Source organism: Hylobates moloch, unplaced genomic scaffold (assembly GCF_009828535.3).
Source record: "Hylobates moloch isolate HMO894 unplaced genomic scaffold, HMol_V3 SCAFFOLD_5, whole genome shotgun sequence".
In the NCBI taxonomy this organism is placed as follows: Eukaryota; Metazoa; Chordata; class Mammalia; order Primates; family Hylobatidae; genus Hylobates; species Hylobates moloch.
The window spans coordinates 3,259,146-3,285,970 of NW_026652280.1; the positions used below are offsets into that span (position 1 = coordinate 3,259,146).

Below are 26,825 nucleotides of genomic sequence, written 5' to 3' on the forward strand. Positions count from 1 at the left end.
GGACCTCTGAAAACGGATATTATAGCAATGTTAAACTGTGATCACTGTTCTGTGAAATGAAGAAAAGTGTCTTTGTTTTTAGGGGCTACATCCTGAAGTATTTAGTGGTAAAATAACGTGAAATCTGTAGCTTACTTAAAAATTGTTCAAAAAAGGGAGAAGGGGGGAGGTGAGATCTGGCAAATTTATCAATTGGTGAGTCTAGGAAAAGGTTATACAAATATCCATTGTACTATTATTTCAAATCTTCACTTAGGATTGGAATTTTTCAAAATAAAAAGTTAGGTGAATATGCCATCACTACACACTATGAAAACAAATAAATGATATAAGGGTCATTTTTTTTTTAAAAAAACTGCGCATATGCTAGTTGCAACAACACAGAACCAAAAACTTACTACCCGATTATTACATGTAGATGAGGCTGCATAGAGAATCAGGGAGGATGGCAGGGAAAACTAACACACACAAATGCATCACTTTCCTACAGGCACGTAACACAACATATGGCCAAAAGACCTCCCTATACAATATCATTAGAATCTTAAAATACTTAAGAAATGTAAAAAGTGTACTGAATCCATAGTAACCAAACATCGCTGATGTTTTCACATTCCATGTTCTCATAAAGATTCAACATTATAAACATGTTCAGTTCTCCCCTGAATCTAAATATTTAGTACAATAAAAATACCAGCCTATATTTAACTATATAAAATTCTAAATTTCACATGTTATGATAAGCCAGAAAAAGAAAATAAGAAATACAAACATTTGCTTCTCATTACAAAGAGAGACACAGCAGAGACACACTAGAAAAGCAGGAAGGCAGCCCGGGAAAGGCCGAGGCGGGTGGGCGGGCAAGGGTGCAGGAGACGGGCTGTCCTCCAAGTGTACCTGCCTGTGTCACTTTGACTTTTAACAGTTGGTTAATATCCAAATATTCAAAAACTAAACCCCGAGCCTTCTACACTCCTCTGCTTTGGACTGTGTCTTTTGTGTCAGATAATGTAACCTGAAGGAGGGTGGTTAACTGAAGGCCTGGAATCATAAGAATGGGAAGGGAGAGGTCCTACATGGCAGCAAACTGAAGTAGGTGACCCTGCTGACTTCACAAAACCACAGCAGAGGAGGAAGACCATATCTAATTATGCCTGCCATCTGAAGTAGGGTCGGGGGGCTGGCTTGAGAAATGTGGACATCCTGAGGGCTGTTGGATAGGAAGACCATGGGGGTCCCGGCTGAGCAGACAGCTCCTTCAGAGCATCCAGGATGAGAGAGTGAGTAATGATGCTGGTGCTGCCAGGTGCTGGGTCCTGGGAGAGAAAGAGCACACACAGGAACTGGGGGAAGGCCCTGCGAGAGAAGGACCCCACATAGGAATTACGGGGAGGAGGGGAGGCCCTGCAAGAGAAGGAGCCCACACAGGAACTGGGGGCACATGGGGAAGACCTGCGAGAGAAGTGGTCCACGTGGGAACCAGGGGGAGGCAGGGAGGCCCCGCGGGGATGGGCTACACTGCAGCGTCTGTGTGGATGCATCCCTTCCATGCAAGTTCTGCTGTGCATGTATGAGGATCTGTACCAGGCAGATCTGTGTGGGATGTTCCAGACGTGTGGGATACTTTAGAAAATAATTTTAGAATTGGGAAGCATTTCTAATCAAGCCACAAGAACCAGAATCCATAAATGAACAGATTGAAAATTTGAGTCCATGACAATTTAAAAATTTCTGCCAGGAAGAGAAAAATAACGAAACCAGAAACCAAGAAATAATTTTGTCACGCAAGGCAGAAAAACCTAACTTTCCAGGAATGTAAATACTTCACACAAGTTTGCAAGAATAAGACCAATAATCCCCACACATCCACCTTGCAAAAAAAAAATTAATTAATTAACATAAAAAGATTATTCATGGCTAATAAACATGGAAAGATGCTAAACTTCACTCATAATTAAAGAAATATAAATTAAAACAAAAACATACCATCTTTAAATTACCAGATTGGAGGAGACAACTTTTACAACAGAGTATTGAAAATGGTATGGCCGGCCAGGTGCAGTGGCTCATACCTGTAATCTCAGCACTTTGGAAGGCCAAGGCGGGTGGATCACCTGAGGTCAGGAGTTCGAGCCCAGCCTGGCCAACATGGCAAAGCCCCATCTCTACTAAAAATACAAAAATTAGCCGGGCGTGGTGGCAGGCGCCTGCAATTCCAGCTACTCAGGAGGCTGAGGCAGGAGAATCGCTTGAACCCGGGAGACAGAGGTTGCAGTGGATTGAGATTGTGCCTCTAGCCTGGGCAACAGAGCAAAACTCTGTCTCAAAAAAAAAAAAAAAGAAAGAAAGAAAATGCGCTGGGCACAGTGACTCACGCCTGTAATCCAACCACTACTTGAGACCAGGATTTCAAGAGCAGCCTGGGCAACATGGTGAGACCTGATTTCTATTTTTTTTTAAAGTAATAATTTTTTTAAAGAGAAAGAAAATGGTATGAAGAAATGAGCAATCTTATACACCATTTATTGGCTGGAGGATAAACTGATAAAATCTCTTTGGAAAACAATTTGACAATATGTAAATTTTGCATTCACATATCCTTTGACCTAACGACTCCATTTCCAGGAATATGTCTCACATTTCTATTAACCCAGGGTTTCCTCAACCTCACACTACTGCTGTGCTGGGAGGTCACTCGTAGCAATGGAGGCTGTGCTGGGCACTGCAGGGTGTTCGGCAGCATCCTCTACTCACAAATAACAGAAGCACCCCATCCACACCCAGCCCCACAACGGTGATAACCAAATGTCCTCTGGGATACCACACTGCCCATCTTGAGAACTCAAACATGGACAAAAATATTTGATCACCATAGCTTTGTCTGGAAAAGGCTGGAAACGACCTATATGCCTAACAGCAGTGACTTGCTAATTATGATACATAAATAAACAATATAATACCATGCATCTGTTAAGAAGAAAGCGACAGCTCTCTCATTAACAGATGTGGAATTACACTTAAGACACATAGTTAACTGATGAAAAGGCACAGAATATTATGGGTTGACTAATAAGGGTACGGAGGAGATTTGTATAGGCATAGAATGTCCCTGGAAGGATACAGAAGAAACTGCTAATGAAAGTTGTTTCTGAGGAGCAAAACTGGAACTTAGGAACCCAAAGGAGATGTAACTTTTTGCTCTCTATAACCTTCTCTATTGTTTGATTTCTTACTGTGTGCATGTAGGACTTATTCCAAAATATATTAATACACCATTATTTAATATATTTTCTGCTTTTAAGAAATTAAACTGGGCGGGGCATGGTGGCTCATGCCTGTAATCCCAGCACTTTGGGAGGCCAAGGTGGGTGGATCACGAGGTCAGGAGTTTGAGACCAGCCTGGCCAACATGGTGAAACCTTGTCTCTACTCAAAATAAAAAAAAAAAAAATTAGCTCAGCGTGGTGGCACGCACCGGTAATCCCAGCTACTTGGGAGGCTGAGGCAGGAGAATGGCTTGAACCCGGGAGGCAGAGGTTGTGGTGAGCCGAGATCGTGCCACTGCACTCCAGCCTGGGTGACAGAGCGAGACTCCATCTCAAAAAAAAAAAAAAAACAAAAAAAATTAAACTGGCCAGGCACAGTGGTTCATACCTGTAATCCCAGCACTCTGGGAGGCTGAGGTGGGCAGATCACTTGAGGTCAGGAGTTCAAGACTAGCCTGGCCAACATGGCGAAACCCTGTCTCTACTAAAAATACAAAAATTAGCTGGATATGGTGGGGCGCCTGTAATCCCAGCTACTCGGGAGGCTGAGGCAAGAGAATCACTTGAACCTGGGAGGTGGAGGCTGCAGTGAGCTGAGATCACACCACTGTACTACAACCTGGGGGACAGAACATGACTCCTCCCCCTCCAAAAATAAATAAAAATATAAATATAGCTATAGTCATTTTTGAATAGCACTATCAATAAGTGACACAGGCATTCCTAAACTCTGCAAGAGAAGGTTAAATTGGCATGTACTTTCTAGAATGTCATATGGCATTCTATAAAGAACTTGGGGGGAAAAACTCTTATTTGTTAATTCAATTAATCTAACTGTAGGAATCTGTCCTAAGGAAATAATTAAAGATGCATAAGAAGATTCATATGCAAAGATATATTACTTACAATATTAAAAAATATAAACAATGTAAATGTTAAACAATGATGAAAATTATTAAATTCTATTATGCTAAATCCACATGCTGAAGACTTTTTTTTTGTAGTGATAGTCTATGTTGCCCAGGCTAGTCTCAAACTCCTGAGCTCAAGCGCCTCGGTCTCCCAAAGTGCTCGGATTACAAGCAGGAGCTGCCACACCCACCCAAGATACTGCAGATTTTAATAATTTAAAATATTAATATTTGATAATGAGTGATAACTTTGAAGATGAGTGAAAAGAGGGAGCATGTATTTACAATAGGTTATGGAAAAAGGTAGGTTACAAAAGTAGTCTGCATAATGACATAATCTTATTTTTGTATTTAAAAACCTATTTTAAACATAAACTGTTAAGAAAAGCATGTATAGAAAAAAACAGTTTAAAATACCACAAATGCATTCTCTCCACATAGTATGTTTTCTTTCTTATAATTTTTTTAACTAATTGATTTGTAAATTGATAAGTAAAACTGTACGTATTTATAGTGTACCACATGATGTTTTGGTATAAGTATATGTTGAGGAATGGCTAAATCAACCTATTTTGCATGCGTTATCTCACATATATATTTCTCATGGAGAGAACACTTAAAATCTACTCTCACAGCAATTTTCTTTTTCTTTTCTTTTCTTTTTTTTTTTTTTTTTTAAAGACAGAGTCTTGCTTTGTTGCCCAGGCTGGAGTGCAATAGCATGATGTCAGCTCACTGCAACCTCCCTCCACCTCCCGGGTTCAAGTGATTCTCCCGCCTTAGCCTACTGAGTAGTTGGGATTATAGGTGCCTGCCACCACGCCCGGCTAATTTTTGTATTTTTAATAGAGACAGGGTTTCACCATGTTGGCCAGGCTGGTCTTGAACTCCTGATCTCAAGTGATCTGCCCACCTTGACCTCCCAAAGTGCTAGGATTACAGATGTGAGCCACTGTGCCCAGCCAGCAATTTTCTAACATACAATGTATTCTTATTAACTTAGTCCCCATGATGTACAACAGATCTCTTGAACTTACTCCTCCCGTCTAACTGAAATATTGTGGCCTTTGACCAACATCTCCCCAATCCCCCCATCCCCCAGCCTCTGGTAACCACCACTTTGCTGTTTCTATGTGTTCAGCTTTGTTAAAGTCCACTATGAGTGGTTTTAATGTTACCTTTTTTTACTAATTTTTTTCCAAAATAAATATGCATTACTTGTATTATAAGATTTTAAGAGATAGAAATAAATTACTTTAAAATAAAAATTAAAGACATTGATAAAAACAGGATCCAAAATCACGTAGAAAGTATGAAGTCAGGCGGGGCGTGGTGGCTCACACCTGCAATCCCAGCATTTTGGGAGGCCATGGCTGGTGGATCACCTGAGGTCAGGAGTTCAAGACCAGCTTGGCCAACATGGCAAAACCCCATCTCTACTAAAAATACAAAAATTAGCCAGGCGTGGTGGCAGGCACCTGTAATCCCAGCTATTCGGGAGGCTATGGCAGGAGAATCCTTTGAACCCAGGAGGCGGAGGTTGAAGTGAGCTAAGATAGCGCCATTGCACTCCAGCCTAGGCAACAAAAGCAAAACTCCACCTCAAAAAAAACAAAAAACAGAAAGTGTGAAATCAGTTTTCACGATGTAAATTTTATACAGGTGCTCCCTGATTTACGATGGGATTACATCCCAATAAACCCATGGTGAATTGGAAATATCACAAGCCAAAAGCGTGTGGCTGACAGGGAGTTGCAGTTCGCTGCCTCTGCCTAACATCACAAGAGAAGTAAGGTTTCTAAGAAATGTGTGCTTTCACACCACCGTAAAGTCAAAAAACATTAAGTCTAAACCATCTTCAGTCAGGGATCGTCTGAATATGCAATTTCAATACTGTGTTTTTCTGTCTCTGGAAGAAAATATACCACATAGTTATCAGTAATTATCTCAGAATTAGAGATGACTTTCTCCTTTAACTTTCTGTATCTTCCTAATTTTCTACAGTAATAATGCAAAGGGAGTTCACAGAAGGTTTTCTTTTTCTTTTTTTTTTGTTTGGTAGAGATAGGGTCTCACTATGTTGTCCAGGCTGGTTTCAAGCTCCTGGCCTCAAGCAATTTTCCTATCTCAGCTTCCCAAACACTGGGATAACAGGCATGAGCCACTGCACCCGACCAAGAAGGAGCATTGTTTTAAGCAACAGCCATTGACACTTTAGATTCAGCCCCCACCCCAGCACTGTGGCCTGTCATCCTTAAAGCTGTCCTAGACATTGGGCCTGTGGAGCTACCAGGAGTGGTCACTTTGGTGTATAAGCCGCTTTGGGCCATCATGAAATGATTCTCTTCCCTCAGATTCTCACAGGTCAGAGGACCCAGGAGCAAGCAAGGAGATTCTACCATGTTCAGAAGCAGAAAAGTTACTTTTGGACATGGCAGAATCGTATAAAAGTTAGTTTCTGTTTACAAAGAGGCGGGTGAGGCGCCAGGAGGAGCCTCTACCAGCCAATGTGGATATATTTTGATCCTTCAAATATACTACACATTAAAATGTCTCTACCCTAAGGCACTGACAGGGCCAGAAAATAAAATGTCTTATCAGTCAACTAGTATCGAGGCAAATCTAATGACAATTCACTCCTTGAAATCTACACAAAAGGCTTTTAAAACGAGTTTATATCTAAAATCCTCCTGACTCATGATCAGATGTATTTTAACAATCAGTTAACAAAGTATATGCAAAATGACGACGATTACCTCTTCCTTTTCATGTAGCATAATATGCGCTTTGAGACTAGCCACTCTGGAGAATTTCTTGTTACACACAGGGCAGGTAGGATCTTCCCCGCTGTGAGTGCATTTATGAAGTGTCAGGTTGAATTCAACATTAAATGTTTGGGGGCACTGGTCACATCGATGTGGCTATTTGGAGAGAAAAGTGAAGAAGCCACTGAAATACAATCTTTTCACAGATGCTTGCTCAATAAATGTTATGAAAATATTAACAAGTACCATAATGTACAGACAATCTACAGAAACTTCTGAAGTCTCCTCTTAAGTCAATAAATCCAAAATAAACACAGTAAAGCACCTGATAGAATTACTGAAAGGATTATAAGGATGAAAACACATACATATACATAAGAAATATTTCTAATAAGAAATGCTGTATATAAGCTGTTTTCTTTCAGTGAGTATAAGTGACAATGAAACACCTTTCAAAGATAACCTTTAAAACATGTTATTAAAACATATTTCTGTGCCCAGGCACGGTGGCTCACGCCTGTAATCCCAGCACTTTGGGAGGACAAGGCGGGTGGATCACTTGAGCTCAAGAGTTCAAGACCAGCCTGGCCAACATGGTGAAACTCCATCTCTACTAAAAATACAAAAATTAGCCAGGTATGGTGGCAGGCGCCTATAGTCCCAGCTACTTGGGAGGCTGAGGCAAGAGAATCGCTTGAACCTGGGAGGCCAAGGCTGCAATGCACCACTGCATTCCAGCCTGGGCAAGAGGGCGAGACTCTGTATCAAGCAAAAAAAAAAGTTTCTTTCTCCATGTGTTTGCATGACATGGGTTTGTGTTGAACGTCTAAGTATGCATGCTTACATTTGCCGTTTGTAAGTGTCTGTGGATACCGCTGTAAAATGAACACAGAAAGAAAGAAACATATTCTAATGATGTATTCTCAATGTTTTCTTCCAAACATTTTCTCTGTCAAACTCTTCTATTCATTGAAATAATAGAGTTTATGATGAAGCTTTTTTTAAAAAAAAAGAAAGAAAAAGCTGCGTATAAATTTATTGGATTGTAGTCTCTGAAAAATTTCAACTCACTAAGTTGGATTTTTCCCTTCTATTTCTGACCAAGTCCACTATTATAAACAAAATTACTTCAAGCAGGCCAGGGGTGGTGGCTCACGCCTGTAATCCCAGCACTTTGGGAGGCCGAGGCAGGCGGATCACCCTGAGGTCAGGAGTTCGAGACCAGCCTGGCCAACACGGCGAAAGCTCGTCTCTACTAAAACCATAAAAATGAGATAGGCGTGGTGGTGCGTGCCTGTAATCCCAGCTACTTGGGAAGCTGAGGCAGGAGAATCGCTTGAACCTGGGAGGAGGAGGTTGCAGTGAGCCAAGATGGTGCCACTCTCCAGTCTGGGCAACAGAGTGAAACTCATCTCACAAAAAAAAAAAAAAAAAAAAAAACCACACACTTTAAGTAAAATAATCATAAAAAATTTTACTAGATTTTAACAGAGTTGCTTATCTAGGTCTAAGACTTTCCCAAAATGGAAGGTATTCTGCTATTCACTTGTAAAAAGATAATCACTGGTATTTATCTCTGAAGTAACAAGATCCTTGATACTGAGGAATAAGTCAGCATCTTTAGATTGTCAAACCTGAGAAAATAATACTGGTGCATACTGGTATATTATATTATCATAGCCACAGCAGCACCGTTTGTGCTGAAAGTCAAGCCTGAGGTGGTCATATCCTGTTCTCTAAAGGAGGTCCCTGGTGTTTTTCTGGTCTCAAATGGCTCACTAGCTTACATGCTCCTACCTAAAGAAAAGTTGACAATCACTTTTTTAATTATAGTTTTAACCGCCACTTTCCATCTATTAGGCAAATCATTCTATTAAGGCACTAAAATTCTTGACATATCCCACAAGAGGTACTGCAAAAAAAGAGTTCAAATTTCTATTTAAGATAGTATTTAATATTTGCTTCCTCCTGAAATACAACCTAAAACATCTAGAATACCATTTTTAAATGTAAGATCACTTAAAGATAAAACTCCCCACTGGAGAAAAATACTACAAAACACACCACTTCTGTGTTCAGTCATACAGGAAATTGAAACTACCTTTAAAAAGTCATATTTATTTGTCCACAAATAAATAACTTCAATATACAAATTCACCAGGACAAGCTCTCACTCTCTCACCTTATCAAATAATAGCTAGGAATACAACTACAACTTTTAAAAAGGCCAAAATATTTATTTGTAGAATATAAAATGTTCTACTATTTAGGAACCTAAATAAAAGTTTTGATTTTACTTGTTCATTTTTACAATACCTCCAGTTTCAACGCTCACATTCCTGACACCACCTTTGAAAATACATACCTTGTCATTTCGCTCGTGATCCCTCATGTGGCGTTGAAACTGGGATTCTTTTGGAAAAGATAGTAGACAGATTTCACATTTATGGAAGTTTGGAACTTGATAGGCATAATTAGTGTTCTCCGCATTCAATGTTAAAACTCCATCTATAAAATTGCATAAGTATAGACAATAAATACCAGTTGTTATTCTCATCACATAAATAAAACCAAATTATTGGTTATTGTTTAAAAACCAAATTATGTCAGAGATTTATGAGAGATTTTAGATGAAATTAATGATATACTTAATTTTTTTAATTGACATGTTTTAAAGTTAGAAATGAGAAACATTGAGATGACTAAGATATGGGACAACAGAATTCTAAATACATATTGGTGGGCTTTTCAGAAGCTTAAACTAAATTCCTGAGGCTGCACAGCCACACACACCAAAACACACAAAAGCCATAATGATGCTTCTTAAACCATGTGAACCTACTGTATAGTGTTTCAAAGTCACTATAAACCACTGATGCATTTCACCCCCAAATCACTTTAAGATTTCATCAATAATCCACATTGTTTCTTAAATCACTCAGTAAACAAAACTCCAGTATCTTAAATCACTCAGTAAACAGAACTCTAGTAGAAATATTAAAGCCTTTAAATGCTAATTCACAAACTCAATGTCTCAAAACTGCTGCAAAACAAGATTAAGTAAAAAAGAAAAACTGCCACGCACAGTGGCTCATGCCTTTTATTTCAGCGCTTTGGGAAGACAAGGCAGGAGAATTGCCTGAGGCCTGGAGTTCAAGACCAGCCTGGGCAACACAGGGAGACCTCATCGCTACTAAAAAATTAGCTAGGCATGGCAGCACGTATCTGTAGTCCTACCTATTCGGGAGGCTGAGGTGGAAGGATCTCTTGAGCCCAAGAGTTTCGGGCTGTAGTGACCTATGATCGCACCACTGCACCCCAGCCTGGGCCACAGAGAAAGACCCTGTCTCTTAAAAATAAAACCTTTGCTCTCTCATATATAGACATGGCTTAGGAGGTTTCAGGAAGACAAGAGATTGCAATGCCTCAGACAATCCTCAATTTTTACAAAGAGTTTCTATAAACCCACCCAGGTAAAGTGCTTTTAACTTAAAAGTATTTTCAAATAAGACTATATATGACAAATAACAGATCACAGAATAATCATAAAACTTGTCAAAAATGCCATAAAAGAAAGATGCCCTAAATCTCTACAATTTTTAAAAATAAATATACTTCAAGTGTTATAATTTGGACATAAATATGTAATATATTTTGCTATGTGAAGACCAGAAATACGTTGCACACAGCTATTTGTATCAAATTTGATCCAAAAATATGAGACTTCACAAACTTGGGAGTAGAGCACGGGGTAAGCTGAAGAACCAAGTAGCTCAAGAAAGGCCCTTGTTCTCAAGAGTTTGTGTGGTAAACACGGGCACTCGAAATGTTCTACAGGCCTTGAAATCTTTGTTTTGAGAAAACAGCCTGCAGTTCCCATTTCTGCCAAAAGTCTCCTGGCCGAAGGTTGAATGTGCCTTGTAGCAAGGACCTGGAGATTCCAAAAGACAGGAGGTAGTTGAAGCCCACGAGGGAGGGGCACAGAGACAGGGTGGAGGAAGTCAGCAACAGCTGCAAACATGATTCTGCAGAACCTTGAGAAAGGCGAACTCCGGCTTCAAGAAACACAATGCAATTCAAAAGACTGCAACTTCATACATAAAAAGTGAGTCTACTAAGAAAAAGATATGCATGGTTTTTATTCCATTTATTCTTAACTATATTCACATCCTGTTCAAAGACCATACTTTCAAAATGTCTACACTAAAACGAACAGCAAATGTTTTATGACTTCCCAGGCCCAAATCAAATGATTGTGGGGGCCGGGCGCGGGGCTCATGCCTATAGTCCCAGCTCTTTGGGAGGCGGGAGGCCGAGGCAGGCAGATCACAACGTCAGGAGATCAAGACCGTCCTGGCTAACAAGGTGAAACCCTGTCTCTACTAAAAATACAAAAAAAAAAAAATCAACCGGGCGTGGTGGTGGGCGCCTGTAGTCCCAGCTACTCGGGAGGCTGAGGCAGGAGAAAGGCGTGAACCTGGGAGGCGGAGCTTGCAGTGAGCTGAGATCGGGCCACTGCATTTCATCCAGCCTGGGGCACAGGGTGAGACTCCGTCTCAAAAAAAAAAATTAATAAATAAAAATAAAATAAAATAAAATAAAATGATTGCTGGGCCCCTAGCAATTGATATACAATTCCCTTGGAAAACTGTGTACTATGGTAAAAAAAATAGCTTCGAGGTTAGGAAGAGACAAAATGTCTGTTGAAAACTGGGTTTTCAGAACACAGTTACAAGTGTTTTAACCTAAAGGCTGAGTACATTAATAAAAGAGCTCCTCAACTTAATTTCTGAAATGCAAAATTAAAACGCTATCTCAGGATGATAAAACAATTTTCACAGCCTCTATGTTGAAACTACTTAATATGCTGCCCAAAAATGAGAAGGAATTAACTGAAATTGATAGATAAAACCCTAGGAGACATGGAATATCCATTTAAAATTGAAAAATGATGTTGAGGCCGGGCGCAGTGGCTCATGCCTGTAATTCCAGCACTCTGGGAGCCCAAGGTGGGCGGATCACCAGAAGTCAGGAGTTTGAGACCAGCCTGGCCAACATGGTGGCCATGTATTTTTCTCTGCAAAAAATACAAAAATTAGCCGGGCTTGATGGTGCACACCTGTAATCCCAGCTACCAGGGAGGCTGAGGCAGGAGAATCGCTTGAACCCAGGAGGCAGAGGTTGCAGTGAGCCGAGATTGTGCCACTGCACTTCAGCCTGGGCAACAGAGGGAGGCTCCGTCTCAAAAAAAAAAAAAAGAAAGAAAAATGTTGTTGCTTTACTTATGAATTAAGACTTTTCCAGAAAAAGAGTTATCTTAAGAAGCAAGACTTTGCACCTTAACAAACTCAAAAAATAATTATTATTTCAGTAAGTCTCTTCTTCCAAACAGTGATATAACGCAGTATTAATTTGGTTCAGACACAAACTTAAAACAATAATTCAAATTAAAGTATGACTGGAAAATTGTTTAAAAACAACAACATGGTTTAGTTTCCACACTGAGCATAATTTTGAAACCCAATGGCGGTCTAGACTCTTGCTCTGCCTAGGGGCACACCTTTGTACAGGCAGCCAGTTCCCTTCGCTCTGCGGAAGCACCTTCCACCCTGACACCTCCCTGCCAGGACGTGGTGACCTCTACTGTCCCCACTTCGCTTGCTTTCCTTCTGCTCAGAGTCGGCCCTTTCTGGGCAGTGTCCCAGGCCTCAAATAACACCTTTGGTCCACCATGCCTTCAAGTTCATTCAAATTTCTGGTCCCCAGAGTATCTGTTGTTCAGAAAGAGGTCTATTAAATTAATGCATCCTGGCTGGGCGTGGTGGCTCATGCCTGTAATGCCAGCACTTTGGAAGGTGGAGGCAGAAGAACTGCTTGAGGCCAGGAGTTTGAGACCAGTCTGGGCAATATAGCGAGACTGTCTCTATTTTTTAAAAAGAGACAGTCTTTAATTAATGCATCCTTAGATAAGGGGCTTTTAACTGAGAGGAGCCCCAGCTAGGCTGCAGGAGACTGTGGACCCTGCTGGAACAGCATACCCACACCTGCACATATGCACACATGTCTCCACACACCTCCATTGTGCAGGGGTCTCTGCAGTCACAGAGGTCATCAAATCCATTAGGAGACCAGTGATCAAAGAAAGATGTGATCAAATGAATGACCGCCTCTTCATGGGATGGCCTTCTGGGGGATAGCTGAATTTTTTTTTTTTTTTAAGATGGAGTCTCACTCTGTTGCCCAGGCTGGAGTGCAATGGCGTGGTCTCCGCTCACTGCAACCTTCACCTCCCGGGTTCAAGTGATTCTCCTGCCTCAGCCTCCCAAGTAGCTGGGATTACAGGTGTGCGCCACCACGCCTGGCTAATTGTTGTATTTTTAGTAGAGATGGGGTTTCACCATGTTGTTCAGGCTGGTCTCGAGCTCCTGACCTCGTGATCCACCCGCCTCTGCCTCCCAAAGTGCTGGGATTACAGCCATGAGCCACCGTGCCCAGCCCCAGCTGCATTTTTTTTTAAAGGCAGCTAGAAGAAGGACTGGAGGTTTTTAGCAGCAGACATTCCTAATGCGTCCCAAGTCAGAATAGGTATTCTCTGCCACTCATGCACAAACACACACACCAAAATACGCACAAAGCTGCCCGCATTTAACTGTTATCAAATCTAAGATCTAGAGCAGTACTTTTCAGCTATGTGTTTCTGCCCCCTAAGAAGACAGAGGGTAGGTCACTGTAAGAGTTCACTGTACACAGGGGGTGCATACATAGAATTCCAAGGCAGTTTACCCACACAGCCACCTCACACATAAAAATATGACCACTGTTTGCTTTAATTATTCACCCTTTCTGCTACCAAGAACTTTAAACTATCAAAATTAAACAAAAACTGATTGCACAATGATCAGAAAATGAGCAGCTTTGTTTGCCTTAAGTAGAGACTAGTTTCAAAATCAGTTTAAGGCTTTACATAAATATTCTAAATAGAATAACAGCTGTCTACCACCCCAAAAATAAGAAAGCCTATCTCAGAGTTGTGCGGAATAAATAAGACAATGTTTCCTGTAGCTACTGGGACAAGGGCCTGCCAATAACTTAGGACCACGGTCATCTCTTTATTCAATGCCCTACCCATCATTCCATAATCCTGCTATTCCATGACTGTATTCAGGCCTGGTTTGTCATGACTTGCAACCAGATAAGCGATCTTAAAAATTGCTCTTCTACCCCGATCAGGCCCAGCAATCAGGCTAACCAGCTAAATCTTAATGGCAAAGGTCTTTTATTCCCCACCTAGAGACCCTACATTGATTTATACAAAATGTCTACTGGATGCCAAGTTCCAACAAAACTTACTGCATTTATAGCATTCCATGGATTTAACTCAAATTGGCCTCTTATGACAAACTCTTAAGCAGTGTGCATTTAAAATCTCAGTTATCCATAAATGTTAATGATGTATTTCATATTAAAATGAGAGATATAACAGTTTCAGTTTCTGAGTACTTTCTAAAATAACTGACCTAACCCCCAGGCTTTTTATGTTTTTGTTTTTACATTTTGAATAAAAATTGTTCTAAAATATGGTTGATCTTCCTCACTCTGCTCTCAGTGTGCACCACGCTCAGAACCCTACTCCGTCACCCACTACTCCTCCAAGACAACAGCCCTCTGGCCAGGCACCCACACTGCTCCCACCCTCTCATCCTGAGACCAGATGCTGTCGTCACAAGTATGCCTGGAACACCTGACAGGCATCAGGCCACTCCAAATTGCTACCACTTTAGGTCATCTCTACCATCTTTTCTCTACTTTTCCTTTTTTTTTGAGATGGAGTCTCACTCTGTCACCCAGGCTGGAGTTCAGTGGTGTGATCTCCATTCACTGCAACCTCCGCCTCCCAAGTTCAAGCGATTCTCCTGCCTCAGTCTCTGGAGTAGCTGGGATTACAGGCATGTGCCACCATGCCTGGCTAATTTTTGCATTTTAAGTAGAGACAGGGTTTCGCCACACTGGTTAGGCTGGTCTCAAGCTCCTGACGCCGCCTCGGCCTCCCAAAGTGCTGGGATTACAGGCGTAGGACACTGCACCCACTTTAATTTAAAACTCCCTTCTACCTTCTTCCCTGTGCTAGGATTACAGGCATGAACCACTCAGCCCAGCCTCTTCTTTACTTTTATTTAAAACTCCCTTCTATCTTCTTCCCTGTGCTGGGATTACAGGTGTGAGCCACTGCGCCTGGCCTCTTCTTTACTTTTTTTTTTTTGAGATGGAGTCTCCCTCTGTAGCCCAGACTGGAGTGCAGTAGTGCAATCTTGGCTCACTGCAACCTCCACTTCCCGGGTTCAAGTGATTTTCCTGCCTCAGCCTCCTGAGTAGCTGGGACTAAAGGCGCACGCCACCATGCCGGGCTAATTTTTGTATTTTTAGTAGAGACAGGGTTTCACCGTGTTAGTCAGGATGGTCTCGAACTCCTGACCTCATGATCCGCCCACCTCTGCCTCCCAAAGTGCTGGGATTACAGGCATGAGCCACTGTGCCCAGCCTCTTCTTTACTTTTATATAAAACTCCCTTCTACTTTCTTCCCTGTTTCTACTGCTCCTCCCACATTTGTCAGCGTTTAGGTTTTAACACAGCTGGACTTTATCAGGTGAAACTCTGAAGTGTTTGGATCCTGGAGCCTTTTCTGCTTCACAAAGCCTGGCATGTAATGTGTACCTAATAAATACACATTAAATATTTGGAGATAGATAGGCGCTAATGGCTTTTTTTTTTTTAACCTCTTCCCAGTTGTCTGAAGCTCCCAAAACCAATTTATCTGATTCTCACCTTTCAGCCTCACCGGCTCATGCCCTCCACCTCAAAACTGCCTACATTAGATTTAATCTTTTTCCAGCTTGTTAAGTACCCTTTGACTATTCTTATTTTATACACACATACCTGGGCCATGTGGTTGTTCCCAGGAGCCGGCTGAAATAAGTCTGCATTATTTTCTTTGTAGAGTCCCTCAGAAAGCCAAATGCTCGGACTGGGTAACAGCACCAGCCACAGGCACCTGCTTTCTTCCAAGAAGGAGCTCTCACCTGTCACTCAAAAGCACCTGCACTGAGAAGTTGGGAGAACCAGAGAAGACTCCTGCCCTTTCTGAATTTTACCAATTATCTATTCAAATGTATTTACTCATAAGCGGGTACTCAAATGGAAATGAAATGTAACTCATATGGAAAATTCAAGGTGAGTGCAATGGGCAATCTCTGTCACCGCAACCTCCACCTCCGATTCAAGTTCTCCTGCCTCAGCCTCCGAGTAGTGGTTAAGCTAATTTTGTATTTTTAGTAGAGATGGAGTTTCTCCATGTTGGTCAGGCTGGTCTCGAACTCCCGACCTCAGGTAATCCACCCACCTCGGCCTCCCAAAGTACTGGGATCACAGGCGTGAGCCATCACACCAGGCTATGGTATCACTTCTTAAAAAAAAAAAAAGTTGTGGGGGGTGGAGCAGAGATATACCATGCATTTGCTTGTATATTCAAAAAATGTTCCTGTAAAACTACAGAAAAAAAGTAGCATTGGTTCCCTGTGAAAAAGGCAACTATCTGACTGGGAATGGTGGCTGGTAAGGGAGAGGTACATAATTATCATGGGTGAAGGTTGAATGGTGATAACGTATTAACAAAAAAGAATTAAACATAAAAGAAGTAAAATAAACTTTATGGGAGGTGGGGGGAAGGCCAGTCATATTGTCCATGCCCTTGTGGATAAGAAAACTAACACCCAGAGAAATTAAGCCACTTAGTCAAAATCACATAATTAAACCAGCGGCATAGCTAGTAATAATTTTCAATTAATAATCCAGGATACGCTAATTAATTTTGCTTCCACTCCTCTTAAGATAATGGCTTCTGAGATAAGACCCCAGTTGCTGGGCCAGGCACGGTGGCTTATGCCTGTAATCCCAGCACTTTGGGAGGCCGAGGCAGGCAGATCACCTGAGGTCAAGGGTTCCAAACCAACCTGGCCAACATGGCAAAACCCTGTCTCTACTAAAAATAAAAAAAAAATTAGCCTGGCATGGTGGCCTGTGCCTGTAATACAAGCTACTCAGGAGGCTGAGGCAGAAGAATGGCTTGAACCTGGGAGGCAGAGGTTGCAGTGAGCCGAGATCGTGCCATTGCACTCCAGCCTGGATGACAAGAGTAAAACTCCATCTCAGGAAAAAAAAAAAAAAAAAAAAACCCAGTTGCTACTTTGAGCCTAGTGTAAAAACAATAGACAAATTTGGATTTTATCAGCAAGGATGTATACTAATATGTAAGCCTAAGACTGTTTATTCAATTAAGAGCCAAGCCAAAGTACCCAATTATCAAAGGCATAAGTAGTTTCAATGAAACAATTATATTCCAAAACTTTGGTATTTGCCATAATAAATGTATGAAATATAACTGTGACATGATAAATATCTGTTCAAAAACTCATTAAATGGTCCTTAATAGTGTCGGTTAGCTCATATTCTTACAGCAGACTGTCTTCCAAGAAGAGATTCACCTGGCCGGGCGCGGAGGCTCACGCCTGTAATCCAACACTTTGGAAGGCCAAGGCAGGTGGATCACCTAAGGTCAGGGGTTCAAGACCAACCTCGCCAACATGGTGAAACCTGGTCTCTACTAAAAATACAAAAATGAGGCCAGGTGCGGTGGCTCACACCTGTAATCCCAGCACTTTGGGAGGCCTAGGTGGGCGGATCACGAGGTCAGGAGTTAGAGACCAGCCTGACCAACATGGTGAAACCTTGTCTCTACTAAAAATACAAAACTTAGCCGGGTGTGGTGGCACGTGCCTGTAATCCCAGCTACTCAGGAGGCTGAGGCAGGAGAATCGCTTGAACCCAGGAGGCGGAGGTTGCAGTGAGCCGAGATCACACCACTGCACTCCAGCCTGGGCGATAGAGCAAGACTCTATCTCAAGAAAAACACACACATACACACACACACACAGGTTATAAAGACCTTGCTGATAAAACAGGTTGCAGTAAAGAAGAATCACTTGAACCTGGGAGGCGGAGGTTACAGTGAGCCAAGATCGCGTCACTGCACTCCAGCCTGAGCGACAGAGCAAGACTCTGTCTCAAAAAAAAAAAAAAAAAGTTCACCTTTACCCAGGTGTTCTTTCAATGCTAATTGTGTCAGTATCTGTATGTATTCGTTGTATTCGTGTAAACTCTTTCTTTTCATGCTTAATGTTATTAATGTTTCCCTCTTTTTTTTTTTTTGAGACAGAGTTTCACTCTTGTTGCCCAGGCTGGAGTGCAATGGCACAATCTCAGCTCACCGCAACCTCCACCTCCTGGGTTCAAGTGATTCTCCTGCCTCAGCCTTCTCAGAAGCTGGGATTACAGGCATGTGCCACCACGCCTGGCTAATTTTGTATATTTAGTAGAGAAGGGGTTTCACCATGTTGGTCAGGCTGGTCTCTAACTCCCAACCTCAGGTGATCCACCCGCCTCGGCCTCCCAAAGTGCTAGGATCACAGGCGTGAGCCACTGCAACCAGCCGTGAGCCACCGCACCCAGCCGGTCTCCCTCATTTTTTAAAGAAACATCAATCCCCTTTGAAATACTTGCTTTACTACCTGTAAATTTGTATTTCCAAAGACAGACTGTAAACTTGGGTAGATGTTCATGCAATACACACACATTACCCAAATTAAAAAAACCACAGCATATTAAATTATAACAAAATAACACCTCAAGTGCCTATAGCCTCACCTTTAACCAGAACTCTAAGAATTCTAGGCTCAGGATCTGAAAGTAACAGGGCCTTTCTGAAAAGGATCCAGCAGCATATTGCAAAGTAGAGTGCTTCCGTTGACAACGCAAAAAACTAATTTTCTATATATAGCATAATTTATTTTGTTTGCTGTCATTATTCTGTTTTCACCTCTACAAACATACAATTTGTGTGAACATCAAAACAACACACGTATTAACTTTTAGATAAAGTAGAGCTAAAGAGCGCCACAGAGAACTGTGGAGAGCCCATCTGAGATTCTGTCCCCATTTTCAGTAAAACATGCATCTTGAAAGATGGATATCTGTACATCAAAATACGGATACACAGCAGAGACTGGGAAGACACTGATAAATACAGCACTTGGAGTCAGACGACTTGAGGGTGAGTCTCATTCCTGCCAAGTTATGAGTTGTGAGTCTCCAGCAAGCCAAATAAACTCTATCAGCCTGATTCTTTACCCAAAGATAAGGATAATGATTTCTGTCCTACCTACTCACAGGGTTGTTAAGATCCAAGTTATATAATAAATGTGAAATAACTTTTAAAATACTTTTTAAGGTGCACACCCATCAGATGGCTACAACTAAAAAGACAGACGATACCACAGACTGATGAGGAAATTAAGTAACTGGAAATCTCATATATTGCCAGAGGGCATGAAAATTGCTATAGCCACTCTTGAAAGCTATTGAGCAGCATCAACTAAAGCTAAATACATGCATAACTTATAATCCAGCAGTTCCACTCCTAGGTACATCTACAACAGAAATGTGTATGTATGTGCACCAAAAAGCCAAGTTTAAAGCATTCACAGTAGCACAATTTATAACAGCAGCAACAAAAAAACAACACAAATGCCCTCCAACGACAGAACGGGCAAATATGTTGGAGCAGATTTTACGATGGAATACTATCAAACAGTGAGAATGAGCAAACTTCTGCTCTACATGAAAACACGGACAAGGGTCACATTTTTACCAAAAGAAGCCAGACGTAAGAAAACAATCTGCATGGTTTCATTTTATCTAAAAAGTTCAACAAACAGGCAAAACTAAACCATGTTGTCAGAAACCAGGAAAGTGGCTAGTCGCAACGAGGAGGGTCCTTACTGGGATGGAGCACAGTGAAGATTTCTTAGGGTGGCACTAATGTCTTCTTTCTTAATCTAGGCGCTGACTACATAAGTGAGTTCTCTTTGTGAAAAATTCATTGAGCCAACCACAATTTCTGTTCTTCTCTGTGTGTTATATATCAATATAGTTTACTCAAAAGTAAAGTGCCATAATACATAACTTTCTTTTCTCTTCCTGTCTTTTCCTCTAGATTGGGAGTCAAGTAATATGGCCTAGCCTTTTTTGGTACACAAAGGTTTGCTGAAACTCAGGCATATAGCAGATCTGAGTAGTCACGACAGAGGCCGTGCAACCTACAACGCCTAAAACATTTACCATCTGACCCTTGACATAAAGAATACTTGCCAACTCCTGCACTAAACTGTAAACTATGACTCCATCTGGAATCACAGCCATCACGACTGCAATCCCTGAAATTTCCACGACTTTCCACAGGTCACAGTACTCCTCCCACCACAGTGAAGTCCCTGAGAAATAAAGGCATTATAGGTTTACATGCACTATGCATTATTTTCTTTTTCTTTTTTTTTTTTTTTTTTGAGACGGAGTCTCTCTTTGTCGCCCAGGCTGGAGTGCAGTGGCGCAATCTCGGCTCACTGCAAGCTCCGCCTCCCAGGTTCACGCCATTCTCCTGCCTCAGCCTCTCCGAGTAGCTGGGACTACAGGTGCCCGCCACCACGCCCGGCTAATTTTTTATACTTTTAGTAGAGACGGGGTTTCACTGTGGTCTCGATCTCCTGACCTCGTGATCCGCCTGCCTCGGCCTCCCAAAGTGCTGGGATTACAAGCGTGAGCCACCGCACCCGGCCACTATGCATTATTTTCTACAGTAAAAAGCTCTAATATTTACTTAACCATAATCTCCCTAAAGCTGATAAGGCCCTTTGTCTTAGTCATGGGATAGAAAGACTGGTTGTTCTCCTAAATAATAACTTGATGAAAATTAACACAATAAAGACAGTTGTCTCTTTCTGACTTCTGTGCCCAAGATCAATGTACTTCACTCCATATGTTTTTAACCCATCCACTGAATGTTCTCTGCCAAGCATTTTCAAGCTGATAAATGTGATGAGTATTTGAGGCTAGTTTGCTGCCCAATGATGCAAAAGTATATATTTCCTAAAAATGTGCAGTGTCTTCTAAATATGACATGTACCACCAACAATTTGTGAGGTGACGTTAAGTGATACACAAATAACTAATTCTAATGGCTATCTATCCGTTTTAATGTGTCTTGATATAAAGTATCATTGACACATCAAAACAGTATGATATTGGCAAAAGGACAGAGACACTAGTGAGAGTTCAGCAGTAAACACATATATTTATCATCCATTGATTTTTAACAAGAATGCCAGTACCATTCAATGAGGCAATAAACAGTTCTAGCCAAAGTGGATATACGCAGGTTAAAAACTGAATTCAAAGCCAGGCGTGATGGCTCACGCCTGTAATTCCAGCACTTTGGGAGGCTGAGGCGGGCAGATGGACTGACATCAGGAGTTCGAGACCAGCCTGGCCAACATGGTGAAACCCTGTCTCTCCTAAAATAAAAAATTAGCCAGGCGTGGTGGTACACGCTTGTAATCCCAGCTACTCAGAAGTCTGAGGCAAGAGAATTGCTTGAACCTGGGAGGCAGAGGTTGCAGTGAGCTGAGATTCCGCCACTGCGCTCCAGCGTGGGCAACAAGAGTGAAACTCTGTCTCAAAAAGAAAAAAAAAAAAAGAAAAAGAAAAAAAGGAATTCAGACCTTCACCTCATACCATATACAAAAATTAAATCAGATCAAAGACTTCAATTTAACGACTAAAATTATAAATCTCCTACAAGAAAAACATAAGGGACAAGCTTCGTGACTATGGATTTGGCAACAGTGTCTTAAATTTGACACGAAAAGCTACAAATAACCAGGAGGAAACAAACACAAATTGCACTCTATTAAAATTTAAAACTTTTGTGAAGGCTAGGCATGATGGCTCATGCCTTTAATTCCAGCACTTTGGGAGGCTGGGGGGGGGGCAGATCACTTGAGGCCAGGAGTTCGAGACCAGACTGGCCAACATGGCAAAACCCCATCTCTACTAAAAATACAAAAATTAGCCAGGGGTGGTGGCACACGCTTGCAATCCCAGCTACTCCAGAGGCTGAGGCACGAGAATCGCTTGAACCTGGAAGGCAGAGGTTGCAGTGAGCCGAGACTACACCACTGCACTCCAGCCTGGGCATCAGAGCAAGACTGCGTCTCAAAAAAACAAATAAATAGGCCGGGCGCAGTGGCTCACGCCTGTAATCCCAGCACTTTGGGAGGCCGAGGCCGGTGGATCAAGAGGTCAGGAGATCCAGACTATCCTGGCTAACATGGTAAAACTCCACCTCTACTAAAAATACAAAAAATTAGCTGGGCCCCGTGGCAGGCGCCTGTAGTCCCAGCTACTCGGGAGGCTGAGGCAGCAGAATGGCACGAACCCGGGAAGTGGAGCTTGCAGTGAGCCGAGATCGCGCCACTGCACTCTAGCTTGGGCGACAGAGCAAAACTCTATCTCAAAAAATAATAATAATAATAAATAAATAAATAAATAAATGAAAATAAAACCTTTGTGAATCAAAGGGCGCTATCGAGAAGGAGAAAAGGGCCAGGCATGGTGGCTCACACCTGCAGTCCCAGCTACTTGGGATGCTAAGGCAGGAGGATAATTTGAGGCCAGTAGTTTAAGGGCAACATAGCAAGATTCTGTCTTTAAAAAATAAAACATAAAAATTTAGCCAGGCATGGTGGTGGGCACCTGTAGTCCCAGCTACTTGGGAGACTGAGGCAGGAGAATCACTTGCGCCCAGGGGTTTGGGGCTGCAGTGAGCTATGCTCGCACCACTGCACTCCAGCCTGGGCAACTCAAAGAGTGAGACACTGCCTCAAAGAAAAAAAAAAATTATAAAGACTGTATAGGCCAGGCGTGGTGGCTCACACCTGTAATCCCAGCACTTTGGGAGGCCGAGGTGGGCAGATCACGAGGTCAGAAGTTCAAGACCAGCCTGGCCAACATGGTGAAACCCTGTCTCTACTAAAAATATAAAAATTAGCTGGGCGTGGTGGTGGGCGCCTATGATCCCAGCTACTCGGGAGGCTGAGGCAGGAGAATCGCTTGAACCCAGGAGGCGGAGGTTGCAGTAGGCCAAGATTGTGCCAATGCACTCCAGTCTAGGCAACAGAGCAAGACTTCATCTCAAAAACAAAACAAAACAAAACAAAACAAAATGTATAAATAGCAGGCTAACGGATGGAGAGGTATAAATGACATTTATACCTCTCTATTGAGCCAAAAGAAGGCAAGAAAGAAAGGGGAATATACAATGATGAATCAAGTAGAAAACTATGTCTCAAAACAGCCTTAAATGTACTTAAAATCAGCATATCAATTAAAGACAAAGATCATCAGGCCATACTTAGAAAAGTTAACTATAGGCTGCTTGCAAGAGATACAACTTACATATAAGGATAGAAAGACAAAGTAAAAGAATTGAGAAAGAAACACTATTAGAACACTAACCAAAGCAGTCATAGTGCAGATGTACCAATATCAAACAAAGGAGGCTTTAAGGCAAAAATCATTACTATATATAAAGTATGACTTCTTTCATAATGATAAAAGGGTTACTATACCAGGAAAATATAAGATCTTTCAATTTGTATGGTTAAAAATGTAGCTCAAAATATAAAGATTGACAGAATATAAGAATAGACAAATTCACAATCATAGGAGAATTTAATATTTAATACACTTTTCTGAGTAACTGACAGAAAAAAATAGATATATGTTCTTTTCAAGTGCACATGGAACATTTACCAAATATAACCATATAATATGAAAAGACCCAAGAAGATTTCAAATAATTAAATAATTCAAGGTAAGTTCTCTGACAACAATCCAAGTAAACTAGAAATCAATAACAATGAAGGTAATTTCAAACTTTGGCCATATCTTTTGCAATAACTTATGAGAACTCACAATAGAAATCAGAAAATAATCTTGAACTTAGTGAAGACAAGAATAAACCATATCAAAATTTGGTGGATGCAGTTAAAACTGTAGAATTGCCAATAGCCTTAATACCTACAACCTTAAATATAGATATTAGAAAGTAAGAAAGGCTGAAAATTAGTTCAGTATCCATATCAAGAAGCTGAGAAAAAAAAAAACAGAAAATAAAATGTAGGTACAGAACCGGAAGCGGTGTGTATGTAGTTCTCTTCCCTTTTGCAGCCATCACTGAAGCGGGAGCAGCCCAAATGAAGTTCAATCCCTTTGTGACTTCTGACCAAAGTAACAACCATGAACGGCATTTCAATGCACCTTCTCACATTCGCAGGAAGACTTTGTCTTCCCTTCTTTCCAAAGAGCTAAGAGACAAGTACAATGTTCGATCCACGCCCATCCGAAAGGATGATGTTCAGGTTGTATGAGGACACGATAAAGGTCAGCAAACTGGCAAAGTAGTCCGGGTTTACAGGAAGAAATATGTCCTCTACATTGAACGGGTGCAGCGGGAAAAGGCTAAGGGCACAACTGTGCATATAGACATTCACCCCAACTGTGCACACAGGCATTCACCCCAGCAAGGTGGTTATCACTAAGCTAAAACTGGACAAAGACCGCAAAAGGATCCTTGAACAGAAAGCCAAATCTCGCCAAGTAGAAAAGTAAAAGGGCAAATATAAGGAAGAAACAATTGAGTAGATGCAGGAATAAAGTAATCTTATATACAAGCTTTCATTAAAACTTGAAATGAAAAAAAAACCCTAAGGAAAGTAGAAGGAGGAAAACGATAAACAGAAGAAACTAGTGGAATATAAAACAAACATCTATAAATTGAATTGAAAGTCCAAACTTGGATCTTTGAGAAGACTGTTAAAATTGATAAACCCTGCCATGACTAAGAAAAAAATAAGAAAAAGCACAATCTCCACCATCAGGGAAAAAAGGAGGGCCATCACTACAAAGCTTACAGTCATAAAAAGATAATAAGAGATACTTATGAATAATGTTCTATTAATAAATTTTAAAACATTAGATGGTTCTTACAAACAAAACTTACCAAAACTGGCACAAAGTAAAATTTTAAACTTCAGTTGTCTTATATATACTAAAGACATTGAATCTGCAATTTAAAATTTTCGCCAAAAGGCCTAGGCATGGTGGCTCATGCCTGTAATCCCAGCAGTTTGGGAGGCCGAGGTGAGAGGACTGCCTGAGTCTAGGAGTTCAAGACAAGCCTGGACAACATGACAAGACCTCATGTCTATTTTTAAAATTATTTTAAAAATTAACAATATAAAATTTCTCCAAAGAAATCTCAAAGCCCAGATGATTCTAACAGGGAATTCTACCAAAGATTTAAAAACAATATAATGTCAACCTTATTATAAACTCTTACGGAAAGAAGAAAATAAAGGAAGACTTCCCAACCTATTTTATGAAGCCAGCAAAATGCTAATATCAAAACTTGAGAATGGCAATATAAAAAAAAAAATTGTAGTCCAATGTGGCTCATAAACACAGATATAAAAAGCATAAAGTATGTACAAATCAAATCCAGATACACAAAAAAGAATAACATCATAACAAGTTTGATTGTATCCCAGGGATACAAGTTTGGCTTACCATTAGAAAAATCAATGTTTTTCACCCTATCAACAAAATATAAAAGAAAAATCACATGATCACCACAAAAAATACAAAATAAACATGATAAAATTTAAGACCCATTTATGATAAAAAAAACACTTAGCAAAATAGAAATAAAACTTATGTAATCTTATAATGTCTACCTCCACCCCCCAAAAGAACACAAGCACCCTAGTTAATAATATAATTTTCCGGCTGGGCGCGGTGGCTCACGCCTGTGGTCCCAGCACTCTGGGAGGCCGAGGCGGGTGGATCACGAGGTCAGGAGATCAAGACCATCTTGGCTAACACGGTGAAACCCCGTCTCTACTAAAAAAATACAAAAAATTAGCCGGGCGCTGTGGCAGGCGCCTGTAGTCCCAGCTACTTGGGAGGCTGAGGCAGGAGAATGGCGTCAACCCGGGAGGCGGAGATTGCAGTGAGCAGAGATCTTGCCACTGCAGTCCAGCCTGGGCAAAAGAGCGAGACTCCGTGTCAAAAAATATATATATATATATATAAAATTTTCCTCCTGCAGTTGGGAACAAGTCAAGAATGTCTCTTATTCACCGCATTTATTCACCATTATAAAAGAGATCCTAGCCAGTACAATGAGCCAGAAAAAATAGTAACGAAAGTGATAAAGATTAGAAATGAAGAAATAAACCTGTTGATATTTACAAATATGATTATAGAGAAAATTCCAAAAGAATCTACAGCTAAACTATTACAAATAATAAATATGTAAAAGACTGGATACAATATCAATTTTTAAAAACCAATTGTATTTCTATAAACAAGCAATATATAGAAAATGAAATTTTTAAAATACCATCAACAATAGTTTCAGGAAATATCAAATATCTAGGAGGAAATTTAACAATATTTGTATAAGTCCTGTATCTTGAAGTCTCAAAACATTACCGAGAGATGATAACGAGGAAAGAAATGATAGGAGAGATCATGTTTAGATTCAAAGACTCAAGATTGTAAAGACATTAGTTCCACCCACATTATCTATAGAGTCAATATAATTTGATCAAGATCCCAGCAAGTTTTTTTATGAAAATTTATATGCTGATTCAAAAATCTACAAGAAATTGAAAACTACCAACAATTGTCAAGATGATCGCAAAAATTAAAAACTAAACGGAGGACTTATATTTCCCATACCAGATACCAAGACTCAGAATAGCATAATTAAGACAGCGTGAAACTGACTAGCCAGGAACAAAAAAAAACAACAATGGAAAAGAATAAGTACAGAACAATTCTTCACCTGATTTGCAACCATGTAAAAAAAAGA

At 40.9% G+C, this 26,825-nt stretch overlaps 1 protein-coding gene and 1 pseudogene across 4 annotated transcripts in view; one reads left to right on the forward strand and one right to left on the reverse strand.

The window, feature by feature from the left end:
• The window catches only part of ZNF236 (zinc finger protein 236), a 157,888-nt gene that overhangs the window by 121,706 nt on the left and 9,357 nt on the right, over nt 1–26,825 (reverse strand). For 2 of the 4 annotated variants that reach the window (XM_058438251.1, XM_058438249.1), the window contains exons 1-2: nt 9,308–10,310; nt 6,934–7,098 (exon numbers count right to left, since the gene is read on the reverse strand). In XM_058438251.1, coding sequence (XP_058294234.1) covers nt 6,934–7,098; nt 9,308–9,499 — 357 coding nt within the window. In that variant the 5' untranslated portion in view covers nt 9,500–10,310. Of the gene's footprint in view, nt 1–6,933; nt 7,099–9,307; nt 10,311–10,675; nt 10,740–26,825 lie in introns of those variants that run through there. The other 2 variants (XM_058438252.1, XM_058438250.1) reach the window with 2 other exon arrangements.
• Nucleotides 24,092–24,945, forward strand: LOC116468458 (large ribosomal subunit protein uL24-like; annotated as a pseudogene).